At 25.7% G+C, this 15173-nt stretch overlaps 4 protein-coding genes across 5 annotated transcripts in view; 3 read left to right on the top strand and 1 right to left on the bottom strand.

The window, feature by feature from the left end:
• Nucleotides 1–109: 109 nt before the first annotated feature.
• LOC128956277 (LIM/homeobox protein Lhx2-like) lies at nt 110–5618 on the top strand. Its single transcript, XM_054301971.1, has 3 exons — nt 110–452; nt 4611–5080; nt 5242–5618. Exons 1-3 carry the CDS (start codon nt 199–201, stop codon nt 5511–5513), a joined length of 996 nt encoding a protein of 331 aa, XP_054157946.1. The 5' UTR covers nt 110–198; the 3' UTR covers nt 5514–5618.
• The window catches only part of LOC128956278 (40S ribosomal protein S3-A-like), a 195722-nt gene continuing 184446 nt past the window's right edge, over nt 3898–15173 (top strand). The window contains exon 1 of the mRNA XM_054301972.1: nt 3898–3901. The gene's annotated coding sequence lies outside the window, so the exon portion shown is untranslated. The remainder of the gene's footprint in view (nt 3902–15173) is intronic.
• On the bottom strand, nt 11316–12691 carry LOC128956273 (protein catecholamines up-like). Its single transcript, XM_054301966.1, has 2 exons — nt 11877–12691; nt 11316–11806 (listed from the first exon to the last, which is right to left on the bottom strand). The coding sequence occupies exons 1-2, from the start codon at nt 12640–12642 to the stop codon at nt 11355–11357; spliced, it is 1218 nt and encodes a 405-aa protein (XP_054157941.1). The 5' UTR covers nt 12643–12691; the 3' UTR covers nt 11316–11354.
• Nucleotides 12566–14833, top strand: LOC128956282 (uncharacterized). 2 transcript variants are annotated; one of them, XM_054301978.1, is made up of 7 exons: nt 12566–12632; nt 12732–12947; nt 13006–13113; nt 13182–13298; nt 13377–13436; nt 13493–14348; nt 14412–14833. In XM_054301978.1, the coding sequence occupies exons 3-6, from the start codon at nt 13016–13018 to the stop codon at nt 13635–13637; spliced, it is 420 nt and encodes a 139-aa protein (XP_054157953.1). In that variant the 5' UTR covers nt 12566–12632; nt 12732–12947; nt 13006–13015; the 3' UTR covers nt 13638–14348; nt 14412–14833. The 2 variants fall into 2 exon arrangements, with proteins under 2 accessions (XP_054157953.1, XP_054157952.1); XM_054301977.1 differs by having other exon boundaries at nt 13179–13298.

Genomic DNA, 15173 nt, shown 5'->3' with positions numbered 1-15173 from the left:
ATAAATTGATAATTTGATGACAACAATCAATTCTATCAACAATAATGAAACATAAATCATCAACAAATTAGTAGGAGGTGTCTACTAATAGATTGTTAATAATATAAAACATCAATAATTAATAATTATTTGTTATTCTGTGTCTGTGTGTGTATAAGTGTGACCTACCGGTGCACTTGACGCCCATCATATGCTGTGATGATAATGCCGGCCATCTCTTCGGGACCAAACGGCGGCGAACATAAGCCAGACTGTAGTGTCACAGTCAGTGCGACCAGAAACGAGTGCGCCGGCTGTGGTACAGCCATACTAGACAGGTATTACCTGTCGGCCGTAGACCGTCAGTGGCATATCCATTGTCTCAAGTGTTCCCAATGCAAGATCGCATTGGACTCAGAGCTCACCTGCTTTTCACGTGAGGGACACATCTATTGTAAAGAAGATTATTATAGGTATATATATATATATATAAAGTCTGTGACAGAAGGGTGCGAACTGGTTTTTGCTTAATATCTCTATAACTAATTGAGCTAGATCAATAAAAATTTTATGAGAAACATGGAATCCTGGGACGTATAACTTAGTATAGTTAGTTTTTATAGATTTAAGCTTATGTAGCTAAGCACCGGTAGGTGCCATATCTCTAAAACTATAATAAATATCTAAATTCTGATAATGTGAATTTAAACTAGGTAAAAATTCATTAGACACGTGTTTCAGTATTTTTTTAAAAAATTAATAAATTTTAAACAAAAAACAAAAAAATGTAAAATTTGTGATATTTTGATATTTTCTAGAAAAAAAAGTGTCAAGGTATTTTGATATGAAATTAATCTATTATTATTTGTTATTTTATTAGGAATAATTATTCTATTTACAATTTTTAATTATCATGCTTAGTTTTTGAGATATTATAGATAAACATTTTTACCATTATATAATTTTTTCTTATAAAATTTTATTAATTATATTTGTTACTAAATTTATATAATGGTAAAAAGGTTTATCTATAATATCTCAAAAACTAAGCATGATAATTAAAAATTGTAAATAGATTAATTATTCCTAATAAAATAACAAATAATAATAGATTAATTTCATATCAAAATACCTTGACACTTTTTTTCTAGAAAATATCAAAATATCGCAAATTTTACATTTTTTTGCTTTTTGTTTAAAATTTATTAATTTTTAAAAAAATTACCGAAACACGTGTCTTATGAATTTTCACCTAGTTTAAATTCACATTATCAGAATTTAGATATTTATTATAGTTTTAGAGATATGGCACCTACCGGTGCTTAGCTACATAAGCTTAAATCTATAAAAACTAACTATACTAAGTTATACGTCCCAGGATTCCATGTTTCTCATAAAATTTTTATTGATCTAGCTCAATTAGTTATAGAGATATTAAGCAAAAACCAGTTCGCACCCTTCTGTCACAGACTTTATATCAACTAATCTGATGATTGTTTTACCTATACATACATCACAGTTGTAGGCATATCTATCAAAAACAAAAATTAAAACAAATATTATCGTTGAATTTAATTCATAAATGAAAACATATAGTATAATACAGTATCTATACAAATGTCGTGTTATTTGATTGTTGAATACCAAACATTTTTGTTTGTTTTATTAATTTAAATTTCAGTTATTCAATATTTGATTTTTATCGATAAGAAAAACTTTAAACTAATATTTGTAACAAATAAAAAAAAATAAAAGATTTTATTTTATAATATTTAAAAATTCAAACAAAAATAACAATAAAGCAACAGATGTCTCACTATTTTTTTTGGTATATAATATTTGGCACTAATATTGAATACAATCTGATTATTAGTTTAGCGATTGTCTTAATAATATTATTAATAATAACAAAATAAATGCTAATTCAAAAGCAATAATAAAATTGTCGTCAAAAAAACAGGTGAAACAGTTTACTTTAGTTTTTATGACTGATACAGCTATGACGATATTACAGTACCAATGCTTTGCAAACATACCGGTGCTCTCTCTCTCTCTCTCTACCTTTAATCACTTAAATGTATTTAGTATTATAATTTATTAGGAAACTAAATATTTGTCATCTCTACCATAAAAAATTGTGATTTTTTTTTTGTTTTATTTTACTAAACTTTACAAAACAAAGTTTTGTCACATGTATTATAAAGAGATTAGCATTCAATTGAAATCAATTGGTTCTGTCATTGCAATCGTGAGGCACACAATAGTGTAATCCTGTGTCAAGAAATTAGATAATAATATACATTATTTTTATTATACAGATATGTTATACTATTTTTCAATAACAAGTTTGTCAATGAATTAAAAACATTTAAGTCTTAACTTATATATATATATATAATATGACTTATTATTTGACTTAACTTTTCTGAAAACAACTGAATTAGAAATTTTTTATATTTTTTGAGAAATGTTTGTATTTTGTCACTGATTTTCCTTTTGCAGCCAATTGTATAGTTATTTAGTAATAAATTTTGACAATTATTATTATTATTATTAACATAGCTTTGAGCAAAATATCAGAAAACATTTTTTTACTTAAATGAATGAAAAGGGGTTTTCTACTACTAAAGAGATTACTACTTATTTTATTATTATTACTATTATATTATTATTAAGTTTTAATGCTTAACAATATCTGTAAATACTATATTTCTAGATAAATATATTTAAAAATTTTATTATTAATTAAACATACATTAGCACTATATAGTTGAACATTACAATAAAAAAAATGTTTTAAACCAATACAGTTTTGTATAATTAAATTTCAGATTATACTGTATGTATAATATAGAGTAAATCATTGGAAAATTATGACAAAAAAAACAATAAAAAATTAAAATCAAACATATAATAATAATTCATGTGACAAAAATTTATGTATTGATATATAATTTCATTAAAGTTGATGATTGAGGTCAATCTTTTTTATTTAGATAGTTATCAGATTTTATATTTAAATATAAATTATATCTGAAATACAGTAGTATTAACAGTAAATTATTGAATTTGTAATATATTTATATACTGTATATTATTTTGGTATAAATAAATACATTAAACAAAAAACACAATTACTTAAGACAACAGTTATAATAATAATTATTAGATAACAATAATTCTAATAATAATAAAAATAAGTCAATATTTTATGCTATAAATTAAAAGTTTTATAAAAAAAATTTATTAAAATCTGGTATCAAATTGTTTTTATCACAAAATAAAACTTTTCTTTTTATAAATAGTAGAGAAATATAAAGCTAATTTATTTTATAAAATTTTGCTTTATTTCAATATAATTATCAATACTACTAATCAAATTAAAAATCAAAACAAAAACAAAAATAAATTGTTTTTTAAAACAAAACTTTATAATAAAGTGAGATTTTTAATTTTATTTTATTTTACGAGAAAAATTAACGCAAAAAATATTAATCTTAATTCCATTAAAAATAATAAAATTAAAAATCTATTTTTTTTTGTTTTAACTAAACTAAAAATTAGTGGTTTTGATACTAAACTTAATTTAATACTTTTTTCAACAAAAAATAATTATTGGAGACTTAACTAAAATTTATTTATATAACTTATGTATTAATTCAATTATTTTTCTAAACTTAATCTAAAAATCCATTTAATAATAATTATTATTATTATTAAAAAAGTAAATAAAATCTGATTGCAATTGTTATTTTTAAATATTCCCAATTATATTTGCAGTTTAATAATCAATACATTTATTTGTTTTTTATTTTTGATATAATAAATATCATCAAAAAACTAAACATTATTTGAAAAAAAGTTAAAATAAACTAATATTTATATAACTTATACTGTATTTATTGAGTAAGTGGAGGGAGAGAGAGAGAGAAAAAAAAGAGAGAGAAAAAAAGAGAGAGATTGACATAGTATTGAAACTAAAAAATGTTTTGTCAAATAATATAAAGTGCATAACTATTAGAAAAAAATAAATAAAATACAAAACCATTATTTTTTGTGTGTCTTTTCATTGAAAGCCTAAGAAGGACTGTAATACGAGTGCTAAGAATGTATGACATAAACATATAAATAATATTAGATATATATGTATATAATATATACAAAATACTTTATATTATATCTATATAATATTGCGTTTATGTCTATTGAATTGCAGTTTATTTTTCATTTAAGTCTAAACATTTTACTACAAATATCTACTGAATTTTTATTGTTTGTTAAAATGTAAAATTCATTGAAAAGTTTAGAAAGAAAGAGAAAACATTTTTTACACAAAACAAACAACTAATCAAACACTAGTCAAACACAAGTCAAACATAATTATAAGGCAACGACAAAATTCAGGCATAGTTTGAGATTTGTGTTGTATATGATATGTAAAACAAAACCTCAAAAGTCTGGGGATTGTTTGTAGTGATAAATACACGCAAAACACGATATTAGTTAAAAACCATCAGAAAAAATACATGCAATACTTGAGCCACAAAAATATGCCTCTCTTTCAACCAAAAGTCCAGACTTACTGACTCTCTCTGACTGACTGTTAATGCCTTTTGCAATACAATTGACAGGATCTTTGCAATGAAGCGGTGCAGCCGTTGTGGACAAGGAATCTATGCCTCGGAACTAGTCATGAAAGTACGCGACAATATCTATCACATGCAGTGTTTTACATGTGCTTGGTGCAATACTACACTGGCACAGGGAGATTATTTCGGCCTAAAAGATAATCTAGTCTACTGTCGCACCCATTACGAGATGCTTACCTGCGGTCACTTTCTATTGTCATCGGAGAATGCCATCCATCCGTCGGCACAGGAGAGGACAACTGGTACGCCAATAATGCCAGCCTATGGCTCCATATATTCAGCTAACAGTGGCGGCGGCGGCACCGCTCCGGTTGGCTCTACGGGAGGCACTGCTACCGGCGGCGTTCGCAAAGGACGACCGCGTAAACGTAAGGGAACTGATGGGACACCACTGCACGACACTCACTCACCGGGAGTGGCGTCCACTCCTAGCTCGCGAAGTCCTACATTAGGTATGAGTCTATAAATGAGATAAAAATAGACATTTAGTGTAATCTATCAAAGAGTGCCTCAAAAAAAACTTATTGACATTTCATTGCTTTTATTTTGCAAATCCAATGAATCGACTCTTTTAACTGACAAAAAGTTTTCTTTTAAAAACATCAAACAATAGGCAATACAATGGACGGCAATGTGGTGTCAAATCTGAGCTCTAGTATCGATACCGGCTGTCTGAGCGATGGCCAGTCGTCGATAACCAGTACATCTCTGGTGTTGTCGGGTCACGCCTCGGGCCAGAGGACCAAACGTATGCGTACGTCATTCAAACACCACCAGTTGAGGACAATGAAGTCATACTTCTCTATCAATCAAAATCCTGACGCCAAAGATCTTAAACAATTGGCACAGAAGACCGGCCTTTCAAAGAGGGTTCTCCAGGTTTGAGTCATACAATAATACATTACATTACATACATAAGCATATAGTAACACACACTCACTCACTGTGTATACTCACTCACACATTACTTTTGAGACCCCATTCCCTATACTCCCCCCTCCCGTGTGCCCACTCCTATCATTACACACTAGTCGTCACAAACATATAAAACAGTTTGAAATTCACTTGACTTTACTTTTATTGCACTTATTTTTAAGTCAAATGTTTTGTGTTTGAATGTAAACTGTATGTACAGTATTATGAGTGTAGCTGTCAGTCATTGATAATAATAATAGTTATAGTTTTTAATGGGCAATGTTTTACAGCCCTATCAATAGACACAAAATAACTTACATTTTATAATAGCATTGGTTTTTCATAATATATGATATTTTGTGTTTTTTTTGTTGGTTTACTGTATTGAAGTTTGTAGTACTGTTGCACTGTTTTAGTAGAGGGCTTATCAGTAAAAAAATATATAGTGAAACACAAAATTAGACCTATTGTTAGGTCAAACAAAAATCTCTATATTTATGTCAGGCATTGATTTCAATGTTAAATATAGCATTAAATTGTTTCCGATTAGTTAAAAGAGTGTAATTTCAACCAGCATTTTGCTTATCACTTATAATACACACTTTATTTTATTTTTTTATTTTCATCAGTTTTTTGTTTTATACATTTAAGAGTTTGACTTAAATTATAAGTTTGAAAACAACTATTATTTGACTAAATAAATATATCATATAAAACAGTATACTTAATAAGTAGTGTCTTGATTTCCAACTAAAAAAATTATTTTGTCGGTTCAACGCTTATAACTGGTACTTAGTATGTCCACCGAAGTTGACCAGTGGACGCTATTTCCGAAATTTTATTATAACTATAAATAACTATTTGTTAAGTTAGCAACTATAAAAACTTATAAATAATTATTTCATTGATTTTGAAAAATATAAGCATTAAATTGTAAAATATTGCACAAATATATGTAAAAACAAAAAGTAATAGTTATATAAATTATATAAAATCTGTAATCTATTATTAACTCATATTACTTTTTTAACAATAGAAATAATTAGTTTATTTATATAAACCATTTTTGTAAATATGCTGAAAACAAGTGAATTATATATAAGTTGAAATATTTATAAGAAAATAAATAACTATTTCAATAACTATTTGGCTTTTTTGGCAACTATATACAACTATTTAATACAGTTTAAATAACTATTTTAACAACTATATGACTTTTTTTAGCAACTATTATAACAACTATTTAATAGAGTATAAAAAATTATTAATCAATACACTATTAATAAGTATTACTTATACTGTAGATATGTCATGCCTTACATACTGTACTACTACTACTACTACATGTTAATACTGTACTAATACTAATGTTAAATATAATGTAATGTAATCTAATGTAATGTAAAGTCCTAATAAATAAATACAATTTTTTATCAAATAGTTTTTGACTTTTTCCAACAAAAATTAATTCATTTAGTGTAAGAGATAGATATCATTTAGGTATAAATTAAGTTTTATTTTTTGGGGTACTTTTCTATGTGTTTGTGTGCTGAAAGTTTTACCTCAAAAAAATAATTTATATGTTTTCAATGATTAAACATTAATCTTAAGTAAAGAGATGTCTTTTTTCGGTATTTATTTTTGATAAAAATTAAAATATTTAGTCTCTCTCTCTCTCTCTCTCTCTCTCTCTCTCTCTCTCTCTCACACACACACACACACACATTTGGATTATATAATATGCAATAAAAATTATTAAATAAATAGTTATATCTATCTGAGCCCTCACGCTAAGGGAAAGTCATTTATAAATGATACAACATTTTTGTGCTAAAACTGATTGTGAGAAATATAGCATCAGATTTGTATTAAAGAGATGACAACACTTATGGGATAAATATAAAACACAAAATTAATTTTGTGTCTAATGTTTACACTTATATGTAATTATTCATTTGTTATGTGATAAAAACATTTTATTAAATAAGGTTTACCCCCCAAAACAAACTTTAAATATATATTTATTTATTTGAATTGATTTTCTTTATCGCAAAAAAACGAGTAATGAAAAAAAGAGACACAAATTATATGTTTCTATAACAGTATATACAGTACATTGTATATACAAAACTTGAATTAAATGATTAATTAAATTAAAACTTTATTTTTCTACAATCTTTTTCTTATATATAAATATTTTGGTAGTGATATTGATGTTAACAAAACTTGTATCACAATATCATAAATTTTCAATTTATTTATATTATATTATATTTTTTTTATTTATATATCTTATATAATTAAATAAACTACTATTTTATAATACTATATTATGTTTTATTAGATTATATCAAATTTAAAAATATCTAAGTTTTTTGAAGTGTTTACAAAACAAAGTTTTGCTAAAACCAAAAATTCAATTAAATATATTATATTATTTTTATTAAATAAAAATAAGTTTTAAAAAATATTTTTACAAATCCAATAATTACTTAATATTATAATTTAATATATTTTTCAATTGACAATACATTTAAATATATATATATATATTTATATTTATAGGTTTGGTTTCAAAATGCCAGAGCAAAGTGGAGGCGCAATAATCTTAAGCTACCGGACGGTCAGGACATCAATTTAGGTGGCAATCAGTCTCTGTTAATCCATCCGTCGACGCCATCGACGGGCATCGGTAGTCCCAATGGCTCGACCCGTCCGTTCTCGTCTCCGTCACCGACACTGTCGCCAAATGATAATCATAGTCACACCGGCAGTAGTCTCGAGTATAATAACCAACCGTCACATCCATCACATCCAGAATCTATCATTCCTTTGGCTACTTTCCAGCAATTATTCTGATGATTATTATTAGACAATTTATATTATTATTTAATTCAATAGTTATTTATTATTAATAATAATATAATAATTACATATATGTACAGTATATAAAATTTATTATTATTATTACTATTATAAATTTATTAGTATACCTTAAAATTAAAAAAAAACCTAAAATTTTTTTTAGACATTTAGGACAAATAATAGAAAAAAAAACTTTTGGGCAAACAAACCATAGATTTGTATTTAAAAAATATATGACATATGATATATGTTTTCATACAAACAAAATAATTCACAATATTTTCAAAATAAAAATAAAACATTTTTCAAAACTTTTTAACATTTTATGTGTAAATAATATGAAACTAAATAAAATAAGTAATAAACATTTTTAACAACAATTTAAACGTGAAAAGTAATTATATTTTAAACATAAAACCAAATAATAATAAGATATAAAATAATAAATAAAATGTGATTTTTATGACAAAAGTTACAGAAAAATTGTCTTAATATTAATGTAAAGTTGTTTTTAAAAGTTATAAATTAAAAATTAATTTAAGCATATATTTTATGTTTTAACACTGTCTTAACTTTTTATGTCATAATAATAAAAATTTTAATAAAAATTATAGATTTAATATACTGTATGTCTAATAATTATTAATAAGTTACAAAAACTAAAGTGTGTCAAAAAAAAGTTTTTAATAAACAAAATGTGTAAATACATTGAATTTAAAATTTTATTTTTAATCAAATTATTAATCAAATCAATTTAGCGAACAAATATTGTTTAATATGTATTGATACACAAAATAAAGTTATTTAATAATACATTATAATTATATTAATGTAATTAATCTCTCTCTCTCTCTCTCTCTCTCTCTCTCTTCAATAAGATTATATCAAATAAATATGAATAAAAAAATTGTAAAATAAAGATTACATTACAAACAACTAAAATTATAGACCAAAAAATTATTTGAGAAAAATATTTTTCAATATAAAAACAATGAAATAGTTTTTTTTAATAATAAAATTTTATATCAATTGGTTTACTGTTTTCCCACAAAATTATTATAAAATAAACTTACAGTCACTTCAAAAAATAGCCGCTTATTATTATTTTTGAACATTACATTTAAATTATAAAAATAACTTTTGAAACAAATATTTAAATCCAAAATACAGTTTATAATAAATAAAATTATTGGCTTATACTGTATTATCAACAACAACAAAATTATATTGATAATTATTATACAGATATATCTATATTTAGTATAAGTTATGTAATATTTAAATGCATAATTTTAATTAACTAATCATAAAATTTATATTAAAATAAATTTTAAAATATTTTATAGACTTGAATATGCATTTATATCTAAAATTACTTTATGAGGTAGAGGTAGTTCATCCCAATTTTTTTTAAATATTTATATGTAAACTAAATATAGTTTTTTTTTGATGAGATATTTTCATATATATATATTTTTTATAAAATGTAACCAAAAATTAGACATTTTTGTTATCATTATTATTTATAATGATGAGAATGTGTAGTAAAATAGATAATAGATTAATAAATATATGATAGATAGATGAATATATAAATATATATATTTTTTAAAAAATAATTAATATTTTTTAAAAAATAATTAATATTTTTTAAAAAATAATTAATATTTTTTAATATTAATAAAATATAATTTTTATATAATTTTTTGAATACTTTTTAAAAATTATATAATGTTAACAATAAATAAATTATAACCTATACTGTCAATAATTAATAAAAAATATCATAATATTAATAATTATTGTATAAAATTTTCTATGTATATAAAAAAAGTTATCAAAGTTAAGAAAGTTTTTCTGAAATATATTTATATTTTTTTATTTGTGTCAAATCCGGTGCAATAATACTCTGATAATAACTATTAGTATAAATAATACTATATTTTCATATTATTACTATTGATATTATATGCTAATTGTTTTTAATTATTTCCTTTTATTGTATAAAAGCAATATTTATATTGAATTGTATTAACAATTACTATACATTTATTTATAATACATATCTTATAGATATTTCTAAACTGTTTGTTAAGTCATAAGTATTGGACTAATTTAAAGTGAATTTATTATAGCAATCAAACGACACATCTATACTATTAGAAATAGTTTTCTAGCATTTAATTATTATTATTTGTTTAATACTATTTAAAAAAATTTTTATGTAAATAGGATTAAAATTGATATCATATGATATATAAATCAATTATAATAATAAATATATTACACAAATGTAATGCAATCTAATGTGTAGTCCATATACTGTACTGTAGTGTACAGTATATAATCACGTGATATATGTCTACTATTGCAGTATTTATAGTATAAATTGCTGCAAATATTGAGTCATTAATACTTGACCTCTTAGTCAATAATATTAAATAATGACTCAATATTAATGCATAGATATATACTGTACTGTATTTCAATAGAACACAATATACAGTAAAATATTAGATATTTTTTTTTATTATTTATTAGTATTTCATTGTTTAAATGGCAAGCAGTTTAAAAAAATATATACAAAAAAAATAATTTTAAAAAAATAGTTTTTAATATATATAAAAAAATAATTAACCAAGTTAATAAATATATAATTTTTAAAAAAGTTTTTTTTAATATACAAAATAAAAAATAATTTACCAAGTTCATGGATAAAAAAAATAGTTTATTAATAATAATAATACCTTGGTTATAAAAATGATTTACAATAATTATAATTATAAAAGTAAGCAAATATTTTTTTTTAAAATAATAATATAAATAATTAATAATAGTTTTAAATCAATAGTTATTTTTTATTTTCAAAAAAATACAAATTTATTTCAATTTATTTAATCAATCAATCAATTAATTATTTAACAATTCGTATGAATAATAATAATTTCACTCAAATTTAGCGATCAATACCATCATAAATACGCCGACAAGTAATGCCAAAACCTCTTTAATTGATTGGACGAGACTTGTCTTCTCCAAGAGTTCTGGTATTACCGAAACGGTGGCTATATATATGAAGCCGCCGGCAGTAAATGGTAAGATCCAGGACGAGGCCGCATCACCCATACCTTCGGCAAACAAACTGATACCTGTGCCGGTCAGAGCACCCACAGCTGTGATCAGTTGCATAGACATCGCTTTACGGCGACTACAGCCCGACTGTATTAATATAGCGAAATCCCCGATTTCATGCGGAACTTCGTGCAATAAAATCGTGATTGTAGTGATAATACCGATGCTCTGACCGGCCAAATATGAGGCGCCGATCGCTAAACCATCGGTCAAATTATGGGTGAAATCGGCGGCCAAATTGAGATAAGCGGAGACTTTTATTTCACCTAAAATGACAATAAAACAAATCAATGTAAACATTAATTTATTAATTATATTATTATTATTAATGAATACCTGATTCAGTTGTTTTTAATTTATGTTTAGACTTGAGTTCATCGCCGGTAATGTCTTTCCCATTGCTATCTGACTCTATTTCAGTCTCTGAATTGCTTTCATCACTTTTCTTCGTCTTCTTCTCACTCGAATGTGATCCATGGCTATGACTGTGTCCGCCGCGACCTTTATTGACAATTCGTACAAACTTTTCGACCATTAAGAAGACAATAATACCGGCCAAAACCCAAAGACCTACTGACATATCATGACTATGAGATTCGCCGTCTAAATGATGATCTGAATGTGAGTGCGAGTGATCGGCTGATCCGTGACTATGGCCGGCGGGCATTGCATGAGGTATTAGGTGAAGAAAAGCATCACCTAATAGACCTCCCGAAGCAAAACTTAACAACACTTTAAGCCACGAGTCATATTCTGGTGAGTTATCTAATGGTATCAAAAATAGTATCACATAAGGAGCTAATGATATCAATAAAGTAGAGCCCATTGCAGACATCCAAACGGTTGACGGATCAGCTTTTTGGTGACTATGATCCGGTTCATGGCTGTGACCGAACGGACAGCCGCCGGCTTTCGGGTGATGTGTATCAGTGTTTGGCTTTGCGGTCGCCTCGTGGTCGACATTTGCTTGACGTGAATACTTAAACGATGGCTTTTCGTTTGTCTCATCTTCATGTGAATGATGTGAATGTGAGTGTTGATGGCCTATAAGTCCAGTGACCAGACATGCCGTTACAATCAAATACATAAACAGTGAGTCCATTACTATAATAATAAAAATACTGTTCAATACATTGTAATAATAATATTACGTTATTTATATATTAAAAATTTTAAATTATTTTATTTTAGTCAACGTGTACTATAATATGTTTAAGTATTGATTGAATGAATGAATGAGTGATACAATTGTTGACACATTAACTGTTGTATAGACTGTGTATGTGTTTTAGTGAATGCCATCTATTGGTTAAATACTAGTCACGTGACACACTTGTGTCCACTTATTGTTGTTGTTGTTGTTGTTTAAGTGTTAGTTTACATTGAAGAGGACAGTCATACCATTAGGTGACTCCTAATTCATGTTTAAAACACATATATATAACTAAATATATTTTTCCATAAGATTAATCGCAATGTCTTTAATGGTTGAGAAAAAAGTGAAGAAAAATAGGAAAACTACAGACAATAAGTCATTGTTAAGGATTGCTGTTACTAACTGTCGAAAGGACAGGTAGTATAAAAGGGTTGACGTTTTTAAATAAATTATTCATTTAATATTTTATTTCATTTAAATAGTAGTTATAAAATGTCATCAAACAGTCAACAAGAAACTGATGAGTCGTTTGTTGAACAAATGGCTTACAAACAAATGGATCTAACAATAGATTATCTCAAGAGTGACATTAAGTTTATAAAGTTATTACAATTTTATAATAGTATACAGTATTTCATGACTAATATAATGTATATTATATATATATATATATACTACAGATACTTTGGTGACCGTCTTAAAGGTGACCTACCAAGTGATTGGATGGATCTATTGTTGAGGTATGACTATGACAAACGGTATATATTATATATATATATATATTATTGTTTATTAGGTCTTTAACTACAAGTGCTACTCCTGAAGGAATGTCTATATCAGACACCACGACATCGCCATTAGACGACAACATGTCAAGTGATGAATCTAATGGTTCGGATTCAAGTATGAGAACTGAGAAAACAGAGATATCAATTGATTGAATGGTGTGGGTCGGGTCGGGTCGGGTCGGGTCGGGTGAAGTCGTATTTTTAACAAATCTACTAATTCTAATAACAAGTTTGTAAATAACTAACCGAGTTTGAGGACAAACAGATTGGTTTAGTCCAACAGGCATTGGATCAACAAAATTATCGTTTGGCTTACTATGAATTGAATGCTGTCATACCATTTGGTCCGCCACTCCTGTCGTATCAAAATACACGTTCACAACATCTGTTTATTGTCGGTCAGTATCTGAACAATGGATGTCAAGAAATTAATGTTTACACCAATACTGTCAGTGGCTATAAATTGTTGACAAAACTATACGCTATCGATACCAACATTATAACAAAATTTGTGTCAAATGGACATCACTTTGTCATAGTAGCCAACTCTAGGAATGTTCACAATTGGGAACAATGTCTTAAACTTAACAAAATGTCTCAATTCTTACAATTCGGAAGCGGACCACAGATTCATCAATTGTTTGTCTTCGATGGCAATCAACTCATATAAAATGATTACTTCAATACATAGTCAAAGTGTTTCCGAAATCAAAGTTGTCGTTCAATATAATAAAAACACATGTCTTTTGATGGCCATACCTATAGTCAACAGTTTTGTTAAGTCAATCATCAGTTTTGTGCCGCAATTTTATTGATAATAAGATATTTCTGAAAGAAATGGTTCCATTGCCGGGAATAAATCAGGTATGAGTTCGTGAAATGTATTAAATTTATGTATTTATTTAACTTTTAATTTTTTGTATTTAGTATTCAATTGTTTCGAGTACTACATATAATCGCACTCTAATGGCTTCAATTAATTCGTGGCAAACAAGACAAGCGATGTCAGACATTGTGATCAGCGACTGGTCGACACAATTGTCTCATTTTGATCATTCCTTTCAAACCATACGATTCCTCAATCCTTTTGTCATACATTTGTCATACATTTTGTTGAAATTGCTTTATAATGAATGCATATTTCACATCTTCATGTATATTACATAATACATACAAATAGATATTTTAGTGTTTTTAATGCTTGTAATTAACATTTGTTTTAAAATATTAATATTGTAATTATTATTATTCATATATAATACGACTCAACTCCTTCCCAACCATCTATCAATTAAAATAATTTGATTTGATTTTAATAAATTTTAACAAAACAAATAAACTAAGCTTTCAAACGAAATATTGTTGTTTTTTTAAATTTTATTCGACAATTTGTACAATAATTAATGTTTTTTTTAAAAATTTATTTAACAAATAAAAATAACATTAAAATATATTTAATAATAATAATAATGAATCAAATGTTAGGTCTGTGTCTATGTATTAGTACAACTGTACTGTATATGTAATGATGACAATCATCATCAGTGTTGTTGAGTGGCCACCACTTCTGTCATATATATTGTTGTACTCCTCTGTCTTGTGCTAACCCTTTCCAATGAACGTCTCAATAGATATCGTATCTAATAATAAATATATAATTTTTAAAATTTATTAGAAATTATTTATATA

This window comes from Oppia nitens, unplaced genomic scaffold (assembly GCF_028296485.1).
Source record: "Oppia nitens isolate AA-2021 unplaced genomic scaffold, nextdenovo-longstitch-racon4-pilon3 scaffold2_pilon_pilon_pilon, whole genome shotgun sequence".
In the NCBI taxonomy this organism is placed as follows: Eukaryota; Metazoa; Arthropoda; class Arachnida; order Sarcoptiformes; family Oppiidae; genus Oppia; species Oppia nitens.
Note: the sequence above shows the minus strand (reverse complement) of the source record. Positions and strands in the feature narration are given on the sequence as shown.

Excerpts from the sequence above, each read along its gene's own strand:
- LOC128956277 (XM_054301971.1), top strand. The coding sequence starts at position 199 with ATGATAATGCCGGCCATCTCTTCGGGACCAAACGGCGGCGAACATAAG. Across the intron at positions 453-4,610 it reads TGTAAAGAAGATTATTATAG|GATCTTTGCAATGAAGCGGT; the intron begins GTATATATATAT and ends TACAATTGACAG. Across the intron at positions 5,081-5,241 it reads CTCGCGAAGTCCTACATTAG|GCAATACAATGGACGGCAAT; the intron begins GTATGAGTCTAT and ends ATCAAACAATAG.
- LOC128956273 (XM_054301966.1), bottom strand. The coding sequence starts at position 12,642 with ATGGACTCACTGTTTATGTATTTGATTGTAACGGCATGTCTGGTCACT. Across the intron at positions 11,807-11,876 it reads ATTAAAAACAACTGAATCAG|GTGAAATAAAAGTCTCCGCT; the intron begins GTATTCATTAAT and ends TTGTCATTTTAG.
- LOC128956282 (XM_054301977.1), top strand. The coding sequence starts at position 13,016 with ATGTCTTTAATGGTTGAGAAAAAAGTGAAGAAAAATAGGAAAACTACA. Across the intron at positions 13,299-13,376 it reads AGTGACATTAAGTTTATAAA|ATACTTTGGTGACCGTCTTA; the intron begins GTTATTACAATT and ends TATATACTACAG. Across the intron at positions 13,437-13,492 it reads TGGATGGATCTATTGTTGAG|GTCTTTAACTACAAGTGCTA; the intron begins GTATGACTATGA and ends ATTGTTTATTAG.